General features: G+C 42.7%; 1 protein-coding gene across 1 annotated transcript in view; it reads right to left on the minus strand.

The window, feature by feature from the left end:
• FREM3 (FRAS1 related extracellular matrix 3) overlaps positions 1-25,547 on the minus strand; it is a 203,339-nt gene that overhangs the window by 83,214 nt on the left and 94,578 nt on the right. Inside the window, exons 3-6 of the mRNA XM_078676872.1 lie at positions 22,403-22,549; positions 13,282-13,512; positions 10,457-10,582; positions 3,943-4,194 (exon numbers count right to left, since the gene is read on the minus strand). Coding sequence (XP_078532998.1) covers positions 3,943-4,194; positions 10,457-10,582; positions 13,282-13,512; positions 22,403-22,549 — 756 coding nt within the window. The remainder of the gene's footprint in view (positions 1-3,942; positions 4,195-10,456; positions 10,583-13,281; positions 13,513-22,402; positions 22,550-25,547) is intronic.

Raw genomic sequence — 25,547 nt, forward strand, 5'->3', positions numbered from 1 at the left:
CACACACTTTGGCTTGGTGGACCCACCCCACAATCTCCCTTGTGGATCAAAAACGTGTCTGACTCCTCAGTTCTCTCCTCCAGTCCCTAGACCTGCCCTTCCTGGATGTGGAGTTCTTGCAGTGACGGCTACCGTAAAAAAAAAAAAATGGTGGGGTGCGCAGGTGCTCGACTCACCATAAAAGCGGGAGCACGGCCAGCGCAGCTCTTCTCTTAGGTTTCCGCAAGCAGAAAAAGGAAGGACTTCCTTTCTGTTTGTGAAATGCAACTCTGACCAATCCTGGAGTTGTTCTCAAGCTGTGAAATCAGCTCCAGGATTGGTGGGAGCATGCTCATCCAGTGATCCTTTTGAAGCTGAGGGCCTGTGCCAGCAATCCCCAGGGTGTTTCATAGCCTTTGGATTGCTGGGTTTACAGTGCGCATTCCGGGTTGGCTGTCGCAAGATGGCGTGCCAATCTGACATGCTCACCATAGACCAGTACTGCATTCCTGCATTTAGTTCTGACAAGCCATGTGTTTGCCTGCTGCGCTCCCAGCAGGCAGGGCAATGCTCCTCCACTCCTGAGACGGAGCCGCTCCTGAGTTCTTGAGCCACCACAGATTTCACCAGTTAGAGGCGAGCTATGTAACTTTTTTGGGAACGTATATAAGCTTGGCCAAAATGGGTAGATAAAGGTGGTGTCCTGTGCAAAACTCTAAAATGCGAGCACAGAGCTCAGAGGCTGAAGGAATAATGTGTCTCTGAGGATGTTTCTGTTGTATTGTGTTTTGATCATCTGATCTTAGAAAGGTTAGGACAAGACACATTAGTATCTGTGGGGTCAACAGAACCTACTGTTTATAAAAGATGTGAGCAGCCATTTATGAGGCTCCTGTTGGAGAACAAAATAGAGGCTCACAAAATCGCATTTTTTGCAAAGGATGGTAAGGCACACGTTTCTTGAGACAGTAAGGTACCCGTTTCTGGAGATAGTATTTATGACCTTTATGAGCAACCCTTTATGAGATACATGTTGCCAAACAAGATAGAAGACTTTGGGAGCACGATTTATGAGGCCCTTACGCCGGCGTTGCATCACTTTTTGTGATGTTGCGTCTGCATAAAAAATGCACCACACTGCGCCATATTTACAAAGTAATGCATCTAGGCAGATGCTTCACTTTGTAAACACCTGTGCTACATTATCCCTGTGACAGGTATAATGTATACAGGGTGGGCATTCCGGCGCAGAAGGGTGGGCATTTCGGCGCAGAAAAGGCAGAAATCTATGAGATTTCACTGCAACACTTCTAGGATGCCACTGGGTCAAATCCTTCTGCCTGCCTCATTGCTGGAGTTGCATCTGTTTTCAGACACAGCCCAGCAATGTGCCACTTTTGTGCATACAGATACGTCAGGAATACTAACATCTGTAAATCCTTGCGACATGGAGCGCCGTACAGTAAATATGGCGCATCCATGGTGTCGAAAGGAGGGTGCGCTGAAAAGTGTTGCATCGCTGTTTTTACGCATTAATGCAACAGTTGTCATAAATGAGGTCCTTTATATTTTAGACTTTGGCGCAGAGAGACTGGTACAGAAGATGGATGAAGGGTGCAGACTTTTTTCCTGCATGTGTGCTCACATTGTCAGCATTACAGGAAGACGGGAGCTCACGAGAAGCCTTGTTCACGGCTTCCCGTCAGGGTGAGAAAAAGGCTGCTCGATTTCCAGGGCCAGACAAGGTGAGATTCAAACATCCACTCAGGGTCATTGTTCACCGAGGCCAGCAAAGTCTGCAGGCGGCCCGAAAATCTGCTTTAACTAGTTTTAATAACATTAGTATTTGAGCCACCCACCTGGCACGGGAAGCAGTGTGGGCATGGGGTGGTTACAGATTTTATGAATGGATTTTCTTACTCGAGGAAGGTAAAACAATCCAGCCTTCAGATCAGGATAGGAAAACAGCCCTTTTCATTCCACAGTCAGCAGCTTAATTCCGCCTTTATTCCTCCTTCCTGTTCTCAGTGCTGGATAAAAGGAAGGAACCCCTCAGACACCACTCATCCTCTTAAAAATAATTGCTTTTCGATGGTGCCCTTTAACTTAATTTGATTGTACAAATAATCTTCATAGCAGTGGGCTGGCCACTTTCAAGTGCAGAGATTCAATTTCACCTGGAAGAACATGTGCACGTTTCATAGCTCTGAAGACCCATGGTAGGTTGACACACATCCAACACAAAGCAGAGGTCCCATACAGTAGTGCATTAATGTTTTCACAAATGCTTGCTTCCCTAATTACATGCCTTATCCTCATCTAAAAGTATTTGTGAGACACAGCATTGCACACACTTAGAACACAGTACACATATATCATATAGTTGTGACTCAACGTGTTCGCAACAGAATGAATCTCTAATTACACTCTATGTGCGCAACATCTAACTGTTCGTGTTATACAAAGCATTGTACCTACATACAATACACCACAGAAGTCCCTTATAGTTGTGTATTACGGTGTCCACATCAGCATACACTCCTAATTGCAAGCTATGTGCATATCTAACAGTATATGTGAGATAGAACATTCTACACATATCCAACACAGTATAGATATATCATATAGTTGTGCACCAGTGTGTCCACATCCGCATGCATCTCTAATTATACGCCATGTGCAAAACATCGAACAGTGCATGCTAGACAGAATATTGCACATAGGTCTACCACAGAACAGAGATACCATGCAGCAGAGTGTCACCCTGCTCACAACAGCACACGTCTTTAATTCATTATGTGCTATCTTCTCACTATCTAAAAGTACATGAGACAGCGCACTGCACTGTTTCATATAGTTGTGTAGCAACACATTCACAACAGCAGGCTTCTCCAATTACTTGCAATGTGTGCATTTAAAAAGAACATGTGAGAACAGTGTACGCACATCCAACACAGCACAGCTATATCAAAGGACGTGGTATCAACATCTGGAACACCGCAGTCTCCACTAGACGCACCATGCATAGACCACATGAAGACAGAATTTTTAATGTATACCCAGCACAACACATATGTGCCTGTAGTTGAATATTATGCAACACAGGAACCCTCATAAGCAAAAATTGTCTTGCACACACATTTACTCTGCGGGCAATGAACATGCCTGCCATCCCAAAAGATGTCTAGGCGCTATGGGCGATCAAACACTGAGAACACTGGCCCACAACTGATTGAAATTGACATATTCACCTAAGGAATGACCCTTTCCCACTGATTGCCCATTTTCAGAATCCAAATCAGACTATATTGTCTCTGACGGAAGCATCTGAACTGTTTGGAAAGTATATACAACTTTATAAATAAACCTCATAACTATCGAAAGCTCTACAGTGGATGTCATTGTCAAACACTGTGTTATACAAACGGAGTAACATAACGATGCATATACTGGCTCTGCCTTGGGCATAATCTATGCTGCTCACACACAATATTGTCCTTCTTGCAACTGAAGGCCAGATAAATGAATGACAACATATGTCTTGCTGAGGATTGTGTTACCATTGTATTGTTCTATTACCTTTGGATTTTTTCCTATGAAATTAAAAATTTTAGTCAATAGAAATGATGTAATTCTGGACTACTAATAGCATTGATATACAATGTGGGTTTAATCCCAGATATGCTTCAAAATGGCCCGTAAAATATGAAATCACCATTTTTGAAATTGTATAGCCAACAATAGCACACAGATTTGTTCTTACAAATGCACGCCAGGAAACAATCCATCATGAATCTGCTGATCAAAGTTTTGAAAGGTGGGTGGTATAAATATTGTATAACATTTGCTGATGTCAAATATGCACTTGATGCTGAACAGCAGCAAACATTGGGTGGTAATTTCGCACTATGTTTTTTTACACACAGTAGAAAAATGATGAAATATTCACTGGTTGTCACTCACCATCATTAGTGTCAGCTAGGATCACCACTTTGGTACTGGGGAATTCCGAACCAACCTGACCACCCATGGGCATGCTGAGCGTGACGTTGAAGATCTCGTCTTCCTCGTAAAGGGAGTCATCAATGATAATAATGCGGCAAGTTTTGGATGTCTCGTCCTTATCAAAGCGAATGATGCTGGTGTGGTCCTCAGGACGGCTTATGTAGTCCGAGTATGATAATACTGATGAAGGCACAGTTCCAGTGGCAGAACCTGTAAGAAAAAGCCAAAAACAGTGGAATTGATTGAGTTATAATACACAACAGCCTACAACGCCTGTATAATAGCCCATCTCTAATTTTCTTATTACAGGTGACTTGCGATGTCTCTAGTCGCCTGTAATAAAGAAATGGTGTAACTGCTCAACTGCAATGGTGTGCCCATGTATTATAAGGACCAAAGTACCAGTTGCAGCCAGTGGTTAATTTGTAAAATAAGAAGTGCCGGGGTTCTCCTCAGGAGGCAGAGCTAACAGGAGAAATGTGCTGGTGCAAACTGCCCCCTGACTAGAGCTCCAGCACTTATTATTCTGGAGAGGACTTGGCCTAATGGCTAGAGTTGCCGATTTCGAAGATGGGGAACTGGGTTTGAGACAGGGGCCAACCAAATGTAAGTAACTCTTTCCTCAACTCCCTTGCTGAAAAAAGGGACAATCTATTGGTTCAGAGTGATTCATTGAATTCCACCCATCATGTTTGTACTGTCTCAATATCAACTTATGGTATTCATTGGAGAGCTCTCACCCTTGCTAAACAACACAGTTCCTTGTAATCCGGTGTTTAGTGCATAGAAGTCCTCTTTACTCTTCTGAAGAGATCACAGAACTGTTGTTCTCTTGCTCTGGAAGGCAATGAGGTGCAGATAGGGTTTATGGCGCCAGCACTAACAGAATCTGGGAGCTAGATGGTTGGTAAATATGGGTCAAATGGTTTATCTGCCCCGATTTAGACTCCAGCGATTTCATGTGAGATTTTATTGAGTCAGATGGAAAGATCAGGAAAGTGTCTCTGCAGGGTCAATCTGAAATGGTCGATTAGTATGATGACTTTCCTGTATTGGTTCACATTCCTCTCATCTTATTCTTGATCTGAATGTTTGCCAACTCATGTTTGCATGTACTTAGTTTGTTTCTTGGTATTTTTTGTGTTGCCATGTGATGGGGGTAGCATAGGATAAGAGATATAGTTCAACAGCAGCTCTGCTCGATGGCCCAGTAAACTTAGAATGGAGAGCCTGGTCCAATATTCACAGTTATCGCTTCTCTCATTAGTGGGACTCAGTGTTGAGGACATTACCACCTGTGTTCCCTACTTATTGTGACTATTTGCTATCCAGTCGCTGTCCTGCGAGGTGACTTGTGGGTGAAACTGAGAGGATACCCAATCAGAGGAAGAACAAGTGGAAATGCTCACCTTTTTAGGACGGGATTCGGCTATTTCAAGATTTCATTCACCTGGGTCAATTCTCTGGCAGTCTATGGGCCTCAGTACAAGTCAGGTAGAGCAGAATTACCGTATGGAATTCCACTCCACCTCTTCACATGTGGGCAACATCCGACATGACGTTAACAGTTGGTAATTTCGGCCTATAAACTCACTTAAAACTTTGACTGCAACAGCAGTCTGGCCTCACCCACCACCGCTCCAACCTGACATGTTTTTCTGGCACTGGGAGGATGCACTAGCCCCACACCCCCATTACAACTACCCTTCCCTTTCCCTTCCCTACCCCCTGACCCCCTCTCCACCCCCACCCCAGAGAAGCCCCTGTACATATTTGCCCCTTGCTGAGAGTAGGTACTAATTGTGGTAAATGTGTGTGTTGAACCCCTCAGATGAGGGAATACCATTCAGAATTCTGCATGGTAATTCTGTGTCTAAACAGTAATTCCATGATCCAAGGAGTTTAACTCGTAATAGGCAGAATTCTATGTGGCGAAGTCTGCCAGTATCATTGATTCCAGCAGGTGGGAATCACCGCATGGAATTCCACCTAACTTCTAATCGGAGACTGCATTATCATTCCTTTCTATAGACTGTTTGTAATAAGTCTTGGCCAAGGAGACCTCGGTTAGTTCCATTCGCAATCAACGCTTTTAACTCATTTTAAAAGTAGAGTTAAGTCAAGGATATGAGGCTGGCGATGTGTGAGAGGTATGGAAACGAAATATAGAAGCTGTGCGAGAGCTAAACAGAGCTCATGCTGGGAGTGCATATAGGGGCGTTAGAGAGGACATGCTGAAGTCCACCCAGCAGCCTACTGGAGCCTAGGGCATAACAAAGTCGCTGACAAGCCTCGTTGTCCGCGATACCGGTCTGATAAAGGAACAGTCGGCCATTGAATCCGGACTTGCTGTAGCACTCCGCATGCCTTTCTTACCGCGATAACCGAAGGAAACGAGAAGAGAAGCCTCTAAAAGAAAGCCTGACGCTGTACTTCAAAAAAGCCTCCACATCCGAGCCCCAGCTCCCTTTTTTCCTGCTCACGGAGCATGCAGAATGTTGCTATCACTGACCGCGATTAGCTGACAGACGTCTTCGACATGAAAAAGTATCCTTCCGCCACCCTTCACATGTCACTGGGCTTGGCTGAGGGCCAGGGGCTGCCTTAACGTTTGTTTCACTTACAGTGCGTCCACACACTTATCTTTATTAAATCTGCGCTGTACCGAGGTTCGCGAGGACGCACCAGGCGCCACGGACTCGCTTTCATGAGACCCGTGTGTCTGTACCGAGTCCTGAGACAATCCCTCTTCAGCTGTGGTCAAACTTTAATAAAGAAGTTCGGCTCCGAAGGCCTTTCGGGCAAAAACGTCACAGAAAAAAGGACTAACAAGCAGCATGAAAAGTTAAAACATGAAAACGTTTAAAAAAAAGTCAATAAGCAATTGTATCCTTTATTTAGGCGGCAGGTCACTAGTACTGAAATATCAACCTACACATAGGAGTGTAGATTGGTGAGGTTAGCAATGTTTATGATGTTCTTCACAGAGTTGGGGACTTCATTCCAACACATAATCAGGACCCCTACACACACAGTGAAGATCAGGTATTCTTTGAAAAGGTCCAGATGAAATGCCATTTGATCCTGTGGGACAGCAGAGGCGTGAAAACTGTCAACCATAAATTTCTGATTTAATCTCACATTTGTATAGTACTAGAGACTGGTTACTCATAGTGAAACTGGAATCGTCCTTTTTTCTAGTTCTTCACTTTTTTTTATCTTGACATAGACTCTTTATGCTCTATTAAACAGACTGCAAAGTGTTTATAGTCAATTTTGACTCACCTCATTCCAGCCTTTCCACACTGGCACTGGGACTCACCTAAATACCTAGTCCTTCATAGGCGAATCAAAAGATCTCCGGCAAAGTTACCCTTCGAGGGGACCGTTGGGCATTGCAGCGCCAGACCAACAAGGAGCAGGCCCGATGATGAAGCATGCCACCCTCGGGTGGGTGAGGGCTCTTGATTCTATGACCAGACCCTCCTAGTGACATTTCGTGTTCTGGGTTTTTAACATATCACCTTGAAGCCATTTTCAGACAAGTATACGCTTTTGAATTTGTGGTTGATGTGCTGCCCTGACGTGCCACAGTATGGAGCAGCTGCATGGTGGATGAGGCAAGGGATGGAAGAGATGAGTTGTAGTGCCTACATCCTGCTCCAGACACGTTTGATCATGAGGTAATACCTGTGGGCATCTCAAAAAATATAATATGGTATTTCGAAAATTACGCATTTTGACTTCCTTTGCAACTCTCCTGGAGCTCCTCATCTTGTGGAACTTTATTAGCTTCATTGTTGGTGACCTCTTTTTCTGCTGCAGTTGTTACTTCTGTTGGTCTATGCGCTTTCTTAGAATGTATGCTGTTACATCGCATGCATTCACAAAGCGGTAGTTTACATCACATTTGTTACAACGCAAGTAGTTACAACGACTTGCGCTAGAGGAACCGGGTTTAGGAATAATATGACTTACTATTCCAACTCCAGTGTGTGGAACAGAAGCGAAGGTGTTGGAATAGGAAATCATATTATTCCTTAGTGTAGAGCGCCATCCAGCGCAAGTCGTTTTGTAATGACGTGTTGTAAAGCTATTGCAGTGTAACGACCACGTTGTAAAGTTCGTTCTCTGCTTTCTTAATGTCTTTCTGGGTAGTTTCTCAATATCACTGCCCTGGTGTTGGCAATGGGTTATTTCTGGCCATTACTGCCATGCAGTGGGACTCTCTGCTGGTTTCTCTTCGCCGTTATTTTGGGAAGAACATACACCACAGTTCTTTACTGTTCCATCTTGTTAGTGCTTCTTTCGTTTTCCAGTCTTTTTCAGTGCTGGATCACTTTGGGGTAACTCTTTGCTCTATAAATGTCTTATTCCTTCACTCACTCATTCATTCAGACTTTGTCACATTGAGCTGTGTGATAACTTGTTTCAGTTGAAAATGGCACTGCACCCAGATATAATATATGTCCTGCTTAACTCATATTTAGTTACTGGGTCTGTTTTCAGTGGGGGTTTAAAGAATGTCCCACTTTTGTGACACAACAAAAGTCTTTGGAGACCATCTCCACTACAGGAAAGACATGGGCTGCAATCCTAAGGAGGTATGTTTAATTGGCTTCGAAAGTCAAGATGGAGTAATCAACTTGGGGTCCACTTGTTTTCAATTTGAAATACGAGAAAACCTCTCAACAAAGATGCTGTTTGACATCTACTGCTGGGGTACACTGTATCCAACAATAACATATACCTTCTGGTTTAATTGTAACCAATTCAATAGTCCACTGTAAATTACTTCTGTGTTAATTAAAGAGGCCGTCCAATGAATGATGTCACTATGGGTCTCAAAACCCAAGCAGACATCATCAAATAAAGGGATATTTTGGAATGTATGTTGTTGGTGATGGTTAGTGATGCAAGAGTGTTTAAAGAGTACATTTTTTTCTCTAGCTTGTATGGTCTTTATGGACTAGGATGATACTTTTTTAAGATCAACATTTACTCCTAGAGGAAGCCATGGCCTGACCTGTGCTGAGATCCCGCTTCGTTCCAGAAGAGGAACACCAATGTAAAGGTATTCTTTCACCTTATGGAACAGGGTTCCTCACTGTTTGTAAGAGGCAACTCAGACTGCACCATCGTTGCTGGTCCATTTCCGCAGGGGCTTCTCTGAGCAAAAATACCAGTCTGAGTGAAATGCAGATGATGTAGATTTATGAGGTGGTCAACCACAAACCTGTCCGCCCGCTGATTCACATTTCATTTAAGGCATTGTGACTTCTGCACTCAAAAGCTCTCCATCCTAACAGATTTTTTCTGAACTTCCAGACACAACCTTTTATGCCAAATTTGCCAAATCTAAACTTATTATGCTTACACTTGGAGATCTGGGTTTGAAGAACTTACATATGAACAGATGGAAAGCTTCCTGTTTAATCTAACGTACACCTCTCAATACTGGTAAGTTAGCTTCATTGACAAATGCCTCCACGGCAGTGAAGTCTGCATAACTTGAGAGTTAAACTAAGTGTCTTAGCAGGGCCCGTCAGCCCTTCATCATTCAACGATCGATCACAATATTAGTGTTTGAATGAGTCAGAGTAAGATCTTTTGTTACATTGCTAGACTTAGATTCTTAGGGAGACTTGAAATTATGCAATATATGTGAAGCTCAAGAAAATCCTATAGATTTGACAGGGTTTCTTGCCTGTAACACACTGTGCTCCGCATGCCATTCACATGGAAGTGGCTAAACTTCAGCCTCGGCCATCATCCGGCGGTGACCAACGTGCCAATTGAATACTCTTGTAAAACCAACTTCAGTCACTCGACGTGAACAGGGGTCGGACAACCGACTGCCATGGATAGCCAAGAGCATTGAATTGATCGTCTGAGTCCGCCTCATGCTGTTTCTCACTTGAAATATTTAATTTGGGTGATAACATTAATGTCAATTTAGTTATCCAGGGCTGAGATGCGTCAGTGTTCAAAATGTCTTTCAACAATCAGATAGAAAATCATTCTCACCTTTGACTCTTTAAAATGTGTAAAAGAACCAATCTTGCACAGATCACAATACCCGTGTTATTGAATGGCTGTACATGTGCACTGAAGTACATCAATGACCAGGTTGCGTCCTTATAACTACTCACTCTTCTGCTCAACAGCACTCCTAAACCAAGTAGAATTTGTAGAGTAAAATGGTGGGTCAAGTTACTCTGAATGCTAGAATGCTCAGCGGACTTGTTCCCCTGCCATTTAAAAGAAGAGAGGACATTTCATGACACATGGATGACGTCTCCATCTTCGTATGAGAGAGAAACCTCCTACATGCTTTGACCCACATGTCTGTAAGGTGCCATAGTTACCAAAGAGCTGAACTGCAGAAAGTAACGTAGAGAAAGGGTGATGGGTCACCCAAGGAGGCAATGAACACATTGATGTTACCACAAGATTCCCAGACTGCTCTTACCTTGATGTGTGGAACAAATGACCATAAGTTCTTGGCTTGCATCTCCCGACCTTAACACAGGGATCAAAAGTTCACCAATGTCCTCCTCAATTTTGTACTCCGCACTGGGAATGTAAACTGTGGATTCTGAAAAAGAGAGAAGATGTGTTAGGATTAGGCAATGAGAAGCCGTTTCTAGACTATGGTTTAAAAGAGCAAGACCATTTCAGGGGCACGCTTTGCTTCATTGTTACACACAGACAGAGTGCAACACAAATGAAAGGTGTGTGTTCCAGACTAGTCAATTATTGCACATCAACTCAACCTACTCTGATATCTCAAGTCAAAGTGGGTTGATGCCCCCCTATCTTTCATATACCTTCCTGTAATCCCTCTTTAGCTTTGTTCTTTACATACAGGGCCTTTCCAGTTCGATTCTTATCCCAGGCTAACCCCTTATGTTTAACATTCTCTTAAACAACAGAATCACTTATTCACATCACAACATATTATCACCTTGTCAGATGCCTACATTAATTATATTTCTTTGATTTCTTGGGCAGCCCTTAAATACTTGTTAGGCTAAATTAGTTCTAGGTCTCTCACTCCATATAGCTAATTCATTGGAATCCGTTTAATTGCAGAGGAAAGCAGCATAAATGCAGCGTTATTATTAATAATAATGTTCACTGTATTCAAAATAATTAATATTTGTAAGTGTTTTTTGCACAGTAAACTATGCACCACAAGTTTGGAGGAGAAATCTCCACAGACATATGTTCCTAAGTAGGGGTTTATTTCGGATTATCTCCCTTGAGTCATGACAGTGGTGTGCAGAGAAGCAAATATTCTCTTTTGGAGTATGTGTTGTCTGTAACCTGGGTGTCAGGGGGTCTACTGAGCATAGATAGGGTCCCTGAGCGGAAGGAAAACATGAAGGGCCCAGAAAACACACCAGTGAAACACTGACAGACAGTGGCAAGGGCAGTAAAGATGACTACATATAACAAACAAGCCTTTTGTGGTCCCGAGGTGTTGCACAGACTGTGGGAAGAGGAGTAAGAACAAGCATTTGCAATGCAATAGGTCTCGCATTAGGAAAGTGTGAGCTATTGGTATTGTAAATTACAATTTTTTTTAATATGTGTTGGCTTTGAAAATATATAAATGAATAGCACTGTTATTCACAAAGCCAATAGCTTACACTAATGCGTGAGTGATGTGTTGGTGTCCCTGAGTGATGTGGAGGTGCTCCTGAGTGATGTGGTGGTGTCCCTGAGTGACGTGGTGGTGTCTGTGAGTGATGTGGCGGTGCCCCTGAGTGATGTGATGGTGTTCCTGAGTGATGTGGTGGTGTCCCTGAGTGATGTGGTGGTGTCCCTGAGTCATGTGGTGGTGCCCATGAGTGGTGCCCCTGAGTGATGTGGTGGTGCCCCTGAGTGATGTGGTGGTGTCCCTGAGTGATGTGGTGGTGCCCCTGAGTGATGTGGTGGTGTCCCTGAGTGATGTGGTGCAGCAGCACAGAGACTGAAGCTAAGAACACGCAGGGTTGAGTGCTACAAAGCCCGTTCAGTTTATCAAAGCACAGAATGATGGAGCCGGGAAAAAGCAAGGGGAAACAGGAAAACACAGGGAGAGTGTATAAAGATAGAGGCAGGGAGGGCTGGGGCTTAGACAGCAATCAAGTACGGGGTCGAGAAGGCACTGAATGGGAGAACACGGAAAACACCCAGGGCCAAGGAAGGAAGATGCAAGCACACGAGAGAGCAGGCGGATGGGGCTTGGACAGCAATGAAGTACGGGGTCGAGAAGGCACTGAATGGGAGAACACGGAAAACACCCAGGGCCAAGAAAGGAAGATGCAAGCACACGAGAGAGCAGGCGGATGGGGCTTGGACAGCAATCAAGTACGGGGTCGAGAAGGCACTGAATGGGAGAACATGGAAAACACCCAGGGTCAAGGAAGGAAGATGCAAGCACGCGGGAGAGCAGGCGGAGACAAGCTCTACGCATTGCTGTGGCGGGGGCGCGGGAGCGCATTCCTTTGAAGTCTGATCTGGGGGGCGGGGGAGCGGCAGCCTTTGAAGTCTGATTGGGGGGGGGAGCGGCAGCCTTAGAAGTCTGATGCGAGGCACAGACAAATGGTGGTGTGTGACGTGGCTGGTTTGTGCACGCGCATAGATCACATGAACTGTGTCAAATCCGCCGTTTTGGTAGACTGTTCTTTTACCCTTACTATAATCTCGCCGGAGCAATGCGCAAGCGCATTGGCTCAGGCGAGACCTAAAAATGCGAACATCTTTAAAGATTAAACTGGGCAGATGCAACTCAAGAATGGTGCACAGAACAGTTAAGGCCAGGACAAACTTCAGTATGAGCAGACATACACAATACATTTGAAGGGTCACTGAGTCGGTGCATGGATGTGAGGTCGATGGTAGTGGAGACTTCAGTGAGCATAAAGCAAAATAATAAATAAATAAATAAAGTAGTCCCAAGCAGTCTGCTCTCTTTGGTGCAAGATAAAATGTGTCCCTAGGTTCTCCTTGAGTAAAAGACTGGGTTATTCATCTGCATATTGCTGACGACATTGAATGCGATTATTCTATAATTATTTGGAGCACAAACTATTACCTTTATCTATGTCTCACACCCCATATTTCCTTTCCATAACCACACATTTTCTCTTGCTTTATGTGCATGAGCATTTCAACAATCTCAGAAAGCAGCGAGGATTTTGAATGCAGCAGAAATGAGGCTATTCTTGGAAGGAAAATTTGGAGAGCGTGAGGGTGCCCCATAAAAAGAGCCAGTTATCAGGCTGCCTGGCAACGAGCGCTACGTACCATCACCCGGATCCACAATCTCAACGGTGGCCACTTCCGGGAACTCCAGCGCACCCATGACAGGGTCGGACAGTATAATCTCGAAAGTTTCGGAGGTCTCGTACTCGTTGTCCGTCATGATCCTTACCCGCCAGGTGGCCGTGGTCTGACCAGGGTTGAACTGAACCTGTTTCTGAGCCTTGCCTTTGTAATCCTTTTCTCTTTCCGCTGTGCCATCCTTTGTCCCGATACCTAAAAGATTATTAAATTTTTTGTAAAAATGAAAGTGAATTGTATCTGATTTATTCACTCACACAAGGAACTTTCACATTTAGCACCTTCAATTTACATTTATATTTCTTTCCAATGTTTGCATTGATGTAAGAGACACCGATTTCATCTTTTTATTGTTTGACATTAGGAGCTAAAGAAAAAACATTATGTTTCCTTGAATTTTTTCACGTCCTTTGTCCTTTTGTTGAATCAGCTTATGTTCTTTATTTCATCCTCCTTCACTCCCCTCCTGACCCATCAAACAATACTTACCTTTACTTCGTTTCAGCGCTCCATACTTTTTAGGGTCCGCCTGCACAGCGCTTGCACTGTGCTTGTGAAATCTCTTGTATTTACTATATCTTAAAAGGGGCTCTTATCAATTCCTGGAGCGAATTACTGTGTTAATTTTGTGTGGAACTTTTTGTTGTTAACTTTCCCTGGCTGCACACATTTACAATACTTCTACTAAAGCTGTTCATGCAGTTTAAGCCCCTTTCACTGTCAAGATAAGATCTCTTCCCATGGAAAAGGCAGACCGCTTCTAACAGTATGCTGGAATGCTTGCTTTCTACTACTTACTTGTGCAATGCAGATGCTTTAGCCTTAGAACCTTTATGGCATTTCCTATTCATGCCTCAGTACCTTTCTTTGAGCTTTGAAGGCATTATCGAATTGATTTTTTTTAACTTAAACTATTTGTTCATTATGATCAAATTCTAAATGTTGTAATAAACATTGTACATGTATATTAACTTTCTTTTTAAAGAGCTATGCTATATTTTACTACTAAACAGGCAGCCATAAGTGCAGTTACATTTCAGACAACAGGGTCATGATTTGTATGGTGCAGCAAGTGCAGTAGCACCGGGCCCAAAAGTTGTCAGAACACCTCTTAACACATAATATTGCCATATTTTACTAAACAGGCAGTCAGAGTTGCAGTTACCTTGCAGTTAAATTGGGCTTTATTTAAATGGTGCAGCAGGTGCAGTGGCACCTGGGCCAAAAGCTCTAGGGACCCCAACAATCCCAGATTATTGCATAAAAAAAATTAAACTAAACAGGCAGTCACAAGTGAAGTTACCTTGCAGACAACAAGGTTATTGTTTTAATGGTGCAGCAGGTGCAGTGGTACTGGGACCCAAAGCTCTAGGAACCCCTCTAAACACCAAATATTGTAATATTTTGCTACTGAACAGGCAGTCACACTTGCAGTTACCTACAGGTAATAGGTCATGATTTGAATGGTGCAGCAGTCGCAGTGGCACCTGGCCCAAAAGTTGTCAGTACCCTTTGAAACACATAATAGTGCTATTGCATCAACCATTAGTAACAGCACAATATATTTCCTTTTTATACATGTCATGACATTTTAACAGACTTTCTGTAACTTATATTGTACAACTACTCAGTAAGCTACAACTTAGAACAAAAAGCAGCTTATTATTAATCACATAGGCAAGACCTAACACATTTACCAATGCTTGTTATCTTCTTACAGAAATATTTACACCACATCATTTTTTCTTTAATTACTTCCTTACCCCTCCCAGTCTCTCAACCTCACTTTATTTCTTACCTCGTTCCTAGGGTGGGTGGATGACATTCGTGTAACACACTTCTGGTTAGTTATGAGAAATTTCAGCAGCGGTGGCTCCTCCATTATGGCGGAGTCACACCGCCCCACGGCTGAAAGCCAGCAAAGGCAAAGGCGAAAAATAAAATGATAATAAAACAATGTTATTATCATTTTATTTTTCACTGAGCTAGAGCAAGCTGGGGCGGGGTAATCCTCCCTTCAGACAGGAGTAATGGGCACTGCTAAGTGCGCATATTGGTTTGGACCCGTCCTAGGATGGCCAAACCGACATGCGCACTTAGCCTTTCTCCAACCCAGGCTGTGTTACACAGCTGGGTGGATAACAGTCCACCGGCACTGTCTGAGTGCCAAACCAGGCCCCTCAGACTAATCCCATCACTGATCTCATGCTGTGTAATTGTATTCCCAGCGTGATAGTCGTGTCAGGATTGGAATCTGGGAGCTTGGGTAGTGTGCACCAGCCCTGGACTGCTGGCGTTGAGGAATCGAGAAAGAGGAGCAAGGCGGTGGCTTCCGGAGTGGCAAGTAAGTACAATTTTATATTTTTTTAATTATGTCTTCCGTGCTTTTCTTTTGTTGTATTTCTCTCCCTGCTGCCTCACCACTTTTCAATGTGAGCAGCCGGCACTGAATTTCAGAAAAAATTGTGCGAATGAATGCATAATTACACAAAATGCGTAAACTGCATATTGCACTATATTGTAGCGTGAAATACATTCCTGCATGCATTTTCCACCGAAGGACAAACTTTGGGGCATATTACCAAGCAATAGCGATAATTATCGCTAAGCTTGGTTAGAGGGTATAATAATATTGCCGCGCTCCGACGATTTTTACCGCTGAGATACCTTGATATTATCAAGGTTTATCTCTAAAGCGGTAAAAATCGTGGGAAATGCATGAATATCGCTGAAAAATCAGCGATATTCATGCATTATCGTGACAATGCTCTTAGCCATGTTATCCACCTTCCATTGGATAACATGGCTAAGAAATGCTCTGGGCAGGAGTTAGCTTTTGGAAATAATCGCGCTTAGCGCGATTATTTCCAAAAGTAGGTAATAGGAGATAGCGATGTTAGCGACTGTTTCCAGTCGCTAACATCTTGGCACGCCCACTTTGCATGTCATTGGCGATAATTATCGCTGACATGCAAAGTGGGCCCCAAGATGATCGCTATCTCCTAATAGCTGTCGCTAACGGGTGTTAGCGACAGCTAGGTAATAGGGCGATAAAATTATCGCCGCTTTAGCGGGAAAAATTCCCGCTAAAGCGGCAATAAGGCCCTTGGTAATATGCCCCTTTGTGTTTAAAAAGACACTTGTGCTGCAAACAGCAGCAATTTGCATTTTGGTTGTTCGTGTTATTCCTGGGCACTTTCGCTAAATTGTTGCCACGGATGGCATTTAATTATTCAATGAGGCCTTACAGCGTCATTTCAGAAATTTCGTGTAACATGTGTAATGCAAAATTACCTAAATTATGGAAGATCACGCCAGTGTAACGGAAAATTTGCCCAAAGCATAATTTGGGGCTTTTGTGTTCAATTATTGGAACTAACAAGTACCCCCCCTCAATGAAAGGAGGAAGCACACCACAGCAGGCTCCTCTTCATACTACCACTACACTAAATGTGAGCACCCATAGGCCTAGATTTACTAAGCGTTGACGGGCACTCGCGTGGCACTGCTCAGTGTTGCACTGCACCCGTGAATCGATTTAATTGTGAGTAATTTGACGCAATACTTTGCGTCACATTACACCATGTGGGCATTCGGCCAGAATGTTAGCAGTAAGCCCCCACAGTCAGTGCTTGAAATGGAAAAATAGAAGTGCAGGTACTCTGGACCAGAGTACCTTCCTTTTTTTTAGAAGTGCCGGTACTCTTCCAAGAAAAGTATTACGTCAATCTTGAGAAGTGCCAGTACTCTCCCTCTCAAAAAAATAAAAAAGTGCCGGTACTCCGTACCGGACAGTACCGGCCCATTTAAAGCACTGCACAGTCCATGTGTCACAGCTAGTAGTGAACAAAGTGCTCTTGCTCGTCCATGGGTCATGAGCGTGTTGATGAAGCCAACCACGCTTTCCTGGGGATCCTCCCGGAAGTCATTACCGGCCACAGATTTGTCTCCAGACTGTCCTGACAAACACTCATTTGATCTTTCATTTTCCTTCACGCTTTGACAACCCAGAAGTGTTTCCTTTCCCAGCAGAAGGATAATAACTCTTTGATATCGGGTCAGATCTCTCACCTGGCTCGGAGATAACTTACTTTCCTTCAAAAAGACCCCGGGAGCTTCAAGGTGTGAAACCAGACCCGGCGTAACCCTGTCTGCACTCACGCTGCGGCGCCATTTATAAACGCTCCATTAGCGACACCGGGCGGCCATGTCCCCGGGTCAGGTGTCAGCCCGAAAAACCCGTGCTTAAAACGGGCCCTTGTTTGTTTGCCTGTTTCTAGGATAAAGTTAACCTACCAGTGTTCGTTTGACATCTTAGAAACAAGGAAGGAACAACTTCATCAAAATAAATGTTTATTGTAAGTAACAGGAAAACACAACACTTGTTTTGCAAAAATACATTTTGTGCATTTTTTCAAAAGCATCATGAATTCAATATTGGGTGCATAACTCTGGTGACTCTACGCACTTTTTCCCCAGAAAAAAATTAAAGGAATGCACAACAACCTTCAATTAGCCAATATTAGAGACTCTACTAAACTGATGTCTTAAAGTCTCCCTAGGTGCGAGGTAGATACCCAGGCCTTGGTCCTAAAAACTCTGGGCACTAGATTCTAATAAGGCCTTCTCATCTGAATTGGGCCTTAATGCCTAATAAAGATGATTTGCTTATGAGGTTACTTGCAATGTGGCTGCACTCCTCCTTCCAGCCAGGGCCAAGACTGTTTTCCATACAGCTGGCTGGCCCTGTAATAGAACAGATGAGCTAAAAAGCAATGGAATGGAATGCAACCGAGAGAAACTTCCAGTGATTAAAATGTATTGTCACAAGCATATCCCTCCATCACTTTTTAGTTGTCTGAGAGAATGCAAGACTCTTCTGCAAAAAGATCTACAGTCGTCGTAGATGTTGATGCTGTCCTTCCAAACCACTTTAAAAATTCACGCTAGATTCTAGTAACTTAATGTATGTGGCATAAAATGTTAGCAGGACATTGGTAGAAGTCTTATAGCACACTTCTGTAGGGCCGAAGGCTAGATGTAATGAAGCAGTTTGCTGTCACAGTGTTTGCGCCCACAAAGTGTTCTTGTACTATTCACTGAACCCCTTTTGCGATTCATAAAAGCCTTTTCTAAATCGCAAAACCGACTTTGAGACTCATTCCAAATCATAAATGTAGGGGAAATTAAAGTGGCGTTCCCTGTCATTTGCGATTCGCAATCAAATGTATCAATGGTTTGGGACTGCAATGGTAGTTTGAAAGCCATTGAAAAGCTACCGACACCTCAAAGGAGATGGTACCTTATTTGCTACAGCCCCACCCTTTGGGAATTATGTCAGATAGTCAAGGGGGGAGCAGGCTGTGGTCCATCTCCCTGGTGTGCTCCTACTTTGGAAACCCTTTTTTTTATGAAAGCGGCACGTCTTCCTTTTGGGAACTTGGGCTGCTTTTCAACAATGCTTCCCGCTTAGGGATGCACATCTAGTAATGGTGGTCTGCTGTTCCTTGCAGGCCTCCATGTCTGGGTTTTTAGCCAATCACAAAGGGTCGTTTATAGTGATCTGCTTAACTAATATTGATTAGGGCAAATCATTATAAATAAAGACAGTCAACTTTCTGTGACCCCCCTTCCCATTTGGAATTTTGCGATGAGCCCTATTAACACACAGTCACACAACTGAACTACACGTGGACCCCAAAAACCTGGTGAACAATTTGCACCCACTATTTTTGAACTGCCTCTTGCTAAGCCACTGAGTCATATATCAGTTGCATGGCGCTTCTATAATAACGTCCAGGTTTAGAGCTGAGAGTCCTGTTCACATGAACATACATGTAACATACTGGTTGTGGACGTCTTGACTCTCTTTACAAGAAGCTGCTGATTCCTTAGAAATCCCGTTACCATGAATATATGCCATGCCACCTTCAGCGGTGTAAAGGGGCACATGGCTGAAATATACCATGAAGGTATTAGCACATTTCATACATTTTGTCTGGTCACAATTATTTTATTCAATAAATAGTTCACCACTTGTTGATCTTTTAGCTGCTTTAGAATGTCTTGCCAGCCCCTTTTTTACTGATGCAAGATCTTTACTGACATTGTGAGTTGTGGAATCTTAAACAACATGGTACACACACTTTGTGTAGCCATGGGGGCTGAATAAACAGTGTTTAATCAATGACAACATCTACCTGCACATAGGATTTAGGTGCATAACTCAAATCTGGACAGTTCGCGCAGTGCAGCTCCAGTGTCAAAGCAAAGCATGGGATTTCTTGCCTTATGATAAGGATTCCATCAAATATGGAACAGGTTTTTGCATGCCCTATGTCTACCATATTCATGTGGTTCTCTCTTGGTCATGGCACTCGGTACTACTCCTTCCACCACACAGAGCATCACAGTTGCAAACCCACCTTGTGAGCTGAGTAATTAGTTTGCTACCTCCTGTCAGGTCTTGGTGTGAGGTGCAGGGGTCTATGCCTCTCAGTCATCCGTGCCTTTCTTTTTGAAACTGCCCTGATGACCACGCAGCGCTTCAGTGAATCCGTGTCAGAAGTGGCCTACTTGCATGCTACAGGCTGAGTGGTAAATTAATATGCAACATTTACAATACCTTGTGGTAACATCGCACGAGTATCGTGCAATTTCAAGTTAAACCCCATGGAATGGAGAATTACTATCAATCAATCAATCAATCAATAAAACTTTAACTCGGTTTTATTTGGAGAATTACTATGTGGAACTGGATTGTCCGGTCATTAAACCAAATGGAAATATGGTTTAATGCATAGGATTACCACCTGCTCTGCATGCAGGGACCCCTCTCTTGGTAAAGGAGGAAGGGGGAGTGGGCAGAAGTAAATGGAAGTGACAGATAATGCCTGGCAGGAGGGAAGGTAGAATGTTACTCCCTTCCAGAAAAAAAAACGACGGATGAGGCTGTGCTGCTGCTGCTGTGGCCGAAGCCACATGCGATTTTACTGGGTGGAATTAACACCCATTAAAAACGGGTCTGGTGTTCCAACACCAGAGAAAAATGGATGCGGGAATACAGGCCCATTCACTACCAGGTGGAGCGGAATTCCATATGGAAATTCATCTTCTCCTTACTCATAATCAGGCCCATTGTGGGACAAATGGTTCAATACCCTGAATTTACTGGGTGTCGAAGAGGACTGACAGCAGTGGTGGAGACAAATTAGCAAGACAGCCGCATGGCGAGGTGGCCACAAACCTGCTCCCTGTGCCAGCAGGAGCCAGCAGAGCAGTGCGAGGAATCAACTGAGGGCAAATCATTATAAATAAAGACAGTCAACTTTGATCAAATATAAACAGTATTTGATTCCCCAGAGAGTACACTGATCTCAAAATAGTCACCCCTGAAGTGCCTGTCTTTCAACTGGTTTGTATAACCCGCAGAAGATGTCCTTTAGGGACTCCTGTGACAGAAGCCAAAATGCAATAAGAACCGGTCTGTCATTTAATGGGAAAAGCAGACAAAATGTATTAATAAAAGCTCAAACTTTTGGACAGAGAGGGGTATTCAGTGTATCCGGGCCTCCTCCATTCATAGAGCAGGTAATGCTCGGGTGGAAAGACCTATGTGGATTATCAGAGTGAGACAAGTAAACTTTATAGAGCTTTCCTAAGGTGGAAATCATTTTTATGCCAAAACCGAAAGGTCATTTTGGGGGTGTTGACCCAGATACTGATGAGCTCATCGACCACCAGGGCTGCGTTTAAAAGACGGGATCTAATAAAAGAGCAAGGGGTGTTAGAGAAGGGTCTTGAAGTCCTGAAATAAGAAGAGCATTGCACCAGGAGAAGAGGCCATTGGTGGCCTGTTTGCTTTGCACAGCGTCTCCCTGGTGCTTTGCGCCATTACGCTACCTTCATTGGAGAACGGATGAACTCCATTTTCTGTACGTTCAGGAGCAGTCCCGTTTTCTTTTTAGGAAAAGGGGCTACATTTAAAAATTTCAAAAAATCAATGATTGGATTAAATTAATTTATAATGTGCAAAACAGCTGCTCCATAAAAGAGCATCCTGGAGCTGGATGACAGTAAGATGCAACTAAAATGAGTAGATGGACGAGGGACTGGCCGAGATTAGTTCTCTTTGAAAAGGTGGGTCTGCAGAAGGCTCTTTGATGCATTCTCTGATGTAACGCATCTAATATGATCGGGTTGCTAGTTCCAGAGTTTCAGGGCCATAAAAGAGAAGGAGCCCCCACCCCAGCTCTAGTCTTTTTAATCGTGGGGATTCACAGCAGATTGTGGCTGGCTGAGCATAAAGTAATCACAGACGTGGTGGTCTGCTGACGCAAACAGCTCACCATCCCTGTGATGGCAGCATTTCCTAGTAGGGTGCAAATTGCGACCTAACCTGTTAATATTCAAGAGGCAGGTCGATTTGCAACCCACTACGAATCGCTAATTTAAAAAAAAAACTTTCATACATTTAGAATAGCAATGACCAAATAGCAATCACGAAAAAAATCCTATTTGGAAATCGCGATTCTAAAGGTGCGGACATCTGGCCCTAAGTGAACTAAGATCAATGTGTTGAGACACCTGGAAGCAAGAAGGTAGAACCACCAGAGACAAATGGCCTAGATTTATTAATAATTGCGCCTGGCCCTTAGGGTGCAGCACACTTTAAGACTGCGCCAATGGGTTTTTATAATAGTAAGTGAAACGATACAATGCTTTGTGTCACTTAGTACCATACGAGCGTTGGCGCAAGATCTTAGAAATAATCCCAAATGTTTCTAAAATCATGACTGGTAATGATGTCTATTGGGATAATTCAGTCAAGGCTGTTGTCCTATTTGGGATAATTCAGTCAAGGCAAAAAGCTAAGTGTGAACTTAATTCATGCAGAGGGATGAAGAAATTCACTGATTTCAGTCCCCACTTTAAAGGCCCTTTGAAAGCGGTGGGCCACTTCATCATCCATTTTTTTGGGTTTGTGTTTTTCAAACCACAATAAAGAAGCCGGAATGCAGAATATGGCTGCCTTGAAAAGCCCTTGAAAGAAAGAAATATATAAAATATGTGAACTGTTACTCACTGATGAAGGATGTCTCTCCCAGGTAGCCCCTCCGCTTGAGGGTCACTTCCAAGAACTTAGAGTCCTCGTCAACCAGATAGTAGTCTTTGTCCAGTGAAATCCAAGCCCAGTTCAGGCGGAAGGGCTGTTTCTTTAGCTTGTTTCCTCCTGTAGTTTATAGGACATAGAAAAACCCAGATCACTATTACTGTTTAGATCAACATGTCACTTAATTGTATGCAGCTGATTTACAAAGGATTTATTGATGTTATGTTGTAATGCCAAAGATATGGAGAAATCTTCTTTCCAGGTGCAAACAACATGAAATGACAAAGTCAAACCGAGTCAGGTGAATTAAATGTATGGACAAGCAACTGACAAAGCCAATAAGTCTGATCATGGCAAGCTGGATTTAATGTTTTTTTAAAAACATTTTTATTGCAGCTATATGCCACAAAAATAAAAAAAAGCAAGAAAAAGAAAACATGCTGCTGCCTGAACGTTGTGGCAATAAGCTTGCACTAAAAATTGTCATTTGAAAAACAATAACCATTTTATAATATTGAAGTACAGCAGAACGTTTTATCCCTAGTAGACAATTGTGCTTAGAAATAGAACAAGTATATAAAGTATATCTGATTTTTTTTTTAAACTTTTTTTTGGTTTTTCATTTGTCTGTTGAAAGCTGAAACTGACTTTAAACCAGCCCACAAAACATAACTCTGAATGTGAAGAAATAAACATGCTGTGAGGCTCCTTAATAATGCTCTGCCTGCACAAAAGCAATCGGTGATTAGAAGAATGAATAAGTTTGTGTCATGACAGATGTGCGTAAACCACCAAGCAGAGATCCCTCCGTCGTCAACATTAACTAGCATTGGAGAGCTAGTAGATCTGGCCATTGCAAGATCGTGTCATTAAAAAAATATATATTTGCAAACATTTGCCCCATAAAGGATAGAGGAAAAAAAGGACAACATATGCCATCTAAACGTGGCAATATGTTTGTGACAAAATATTTAAATGCAAAAAATTACCTTACACGTATAATGTTAATATAGGAGTATGTATGCTTCCTAGTAGGCAGGTGTACTTAAAACAGTCGTACAATCCCTTTTTACTTTTAACTCACATCGTAGGAAAATGATTGTTAGTAGTGCCAAAAAACGGAAGTGTTGACTTTGAATTTCTATAACCTGAAGACATAATTGAAAGTTTCAAGGAAGATGAAAAAATAAAATAAAGGGAAAAAATGGGGAAAAGCATTTGCAAAGAACATTATTGCCACATCACCAGACACATTGAATTTCACTTTTTTTAGTCGGATGTGGACATGTGACCAGGCAAAATGCCTGTCAATGGGAAATAAGCTATTGGCTGAACTGGGTTGACCCACTATAATCAGGCTGTATGGCATAGTAGGCGTAAGCAAATAATGAATGACAGGTAAACAGACCAATGGATGAAGAGGGCTACCCAAAGCCCCTCTATGTATGCATATATATATGTATGTATTGTTTATTTATGATTTTCTTTTTTAATAAATGAGTCTGGCATGAGAGCTAAATCTGTCTCTAGCAAGACCAAAAACATAAGCCAAAAAGAGATATTGAACGCTTATGCCAGATATAAGAACGATAATGAATGACAAAAACGGAGTGAAATAAAAGTGACACAACCACATAGTCAATGTGAACAGCAAGAAATTAAATGAAAAGAAATAAGGAGGAGAAGAAAGCATATACGTAATAGTAATATTTAGGCCAACTGAAAGCCACTATAGGTGGAACAGCGTAGCTGCACAAGCAAAGCTGTACAGTACATGGATTGAAAGCGCAGTTACTGCAGAGTCCATTCCAACTACAATGTCAATTAGTAGGAAATATCGTGACGCCATGAGCAAAGTCATGAAAAGTAATGTACCCCCGTAGGCTCACAAGTACAAACCAATTAACTTTTTAAAGTCATACGTGACTTAGGAATTCTAATGTGAGTTTCCCATTATTAAAAGTTTGAAATTCAGTTTGCACTTCCACTTATTACTAGGTTGACTAAAATATCTAAGTTGCAAACTCAACTAAGTGGTAGGAAAATGTGCGTTTAGAGGGTAGTGGCAATTGGAAAGTTTGGGAAACCCAAACTCATAAGTTATGAGTTTTCACACAAACATTTAGAGTAAATTTCCCACTCATAATGCCGTTGTAAATGTCATTGTGAAATGGTTGGAATATGTCTGCATACAGGGAGGAAATTGCGCAACATAACTCCATATTTTTAGTGGACATGGGAGTAAGTGTTTCTTTATATAGAAAACATGTTTTCCATTTGGAGAAAAAAATGTGGAATATATCCAACTGTACATATATATGCCATACTTACTTCTATGCATTATCTGTAATTTATCTGTGTAGATTTCCGAGGTGTAAGAAACCATGGCATTTTGTGAATCCTGAAAACAATTGGGAGATCTGTGGAAAGCGCAATTACTGATATAGGAGGTGTTGTATCCTTATTTTTGGGAAGTGGATCCCATGTTATGGGAGGGGAACCTTTGTAAGCAGCTTTAAAGAATTTTAACAGCAGGAAGACAATTGAGGGTAACAAATGACAGACTCACTTCATCGTGTCATGTTATGGTGTAAAGAGCTCTTAAGCGACCAGACCAGTTTCACTGGCTACAACTGAAGAAATTAAGAAATATAGTGTACGTGTCTCCTCTTCTTTTGCTCGCCATAAACTTTTTTGCTATTCGCACCCTTTTCGGCGTTGTTACTCTCAGAGCTTTCCCAGTAAAAAAAAACCACTACCAATAGAGCAATTGTTTCAGTGGTTGGTTGTGAGTGTCTTCTGCTGGAAACATTCACACTTGAAGCAACGTGGGGAACAGCAGGCTCAGGTCTTACTTACAACTGCTAAATATTCAAGCAGGAGCTCCTGTGTGACAGTGTACACAGTGCTTAATTTGAGCCGGTGGTTTCTGGTGCTCAGCAACGCACTTAATTGACAGCACCTGCGCTTGTGACAGTCTGCCACAAGGTGGTGCTGTCTGTCTAATTCAGAGGGGACATCAGCAGCACAGTTAATTGTTAATTCAATATATATTAAAAATACTATAACCTGCTGACCAAGCCAATCTTATAACTTTGGGGGCCTGATATAGACAGAA

Source organism: Lissotriton helveticus, chromosome 2_1 (genome assembly GCF_964261635.1).
Source record: "Lissotriton helveticus chromosome 2_1, aLisHel1.1, whole genome shotgun sequence".
Classification (NCBI taxonomy): Eukaryota; Metazoa; Chordata; class Amphibia; order Caudata; family Salamandridae; genus Lissotriton; species Lissotriton helveticus.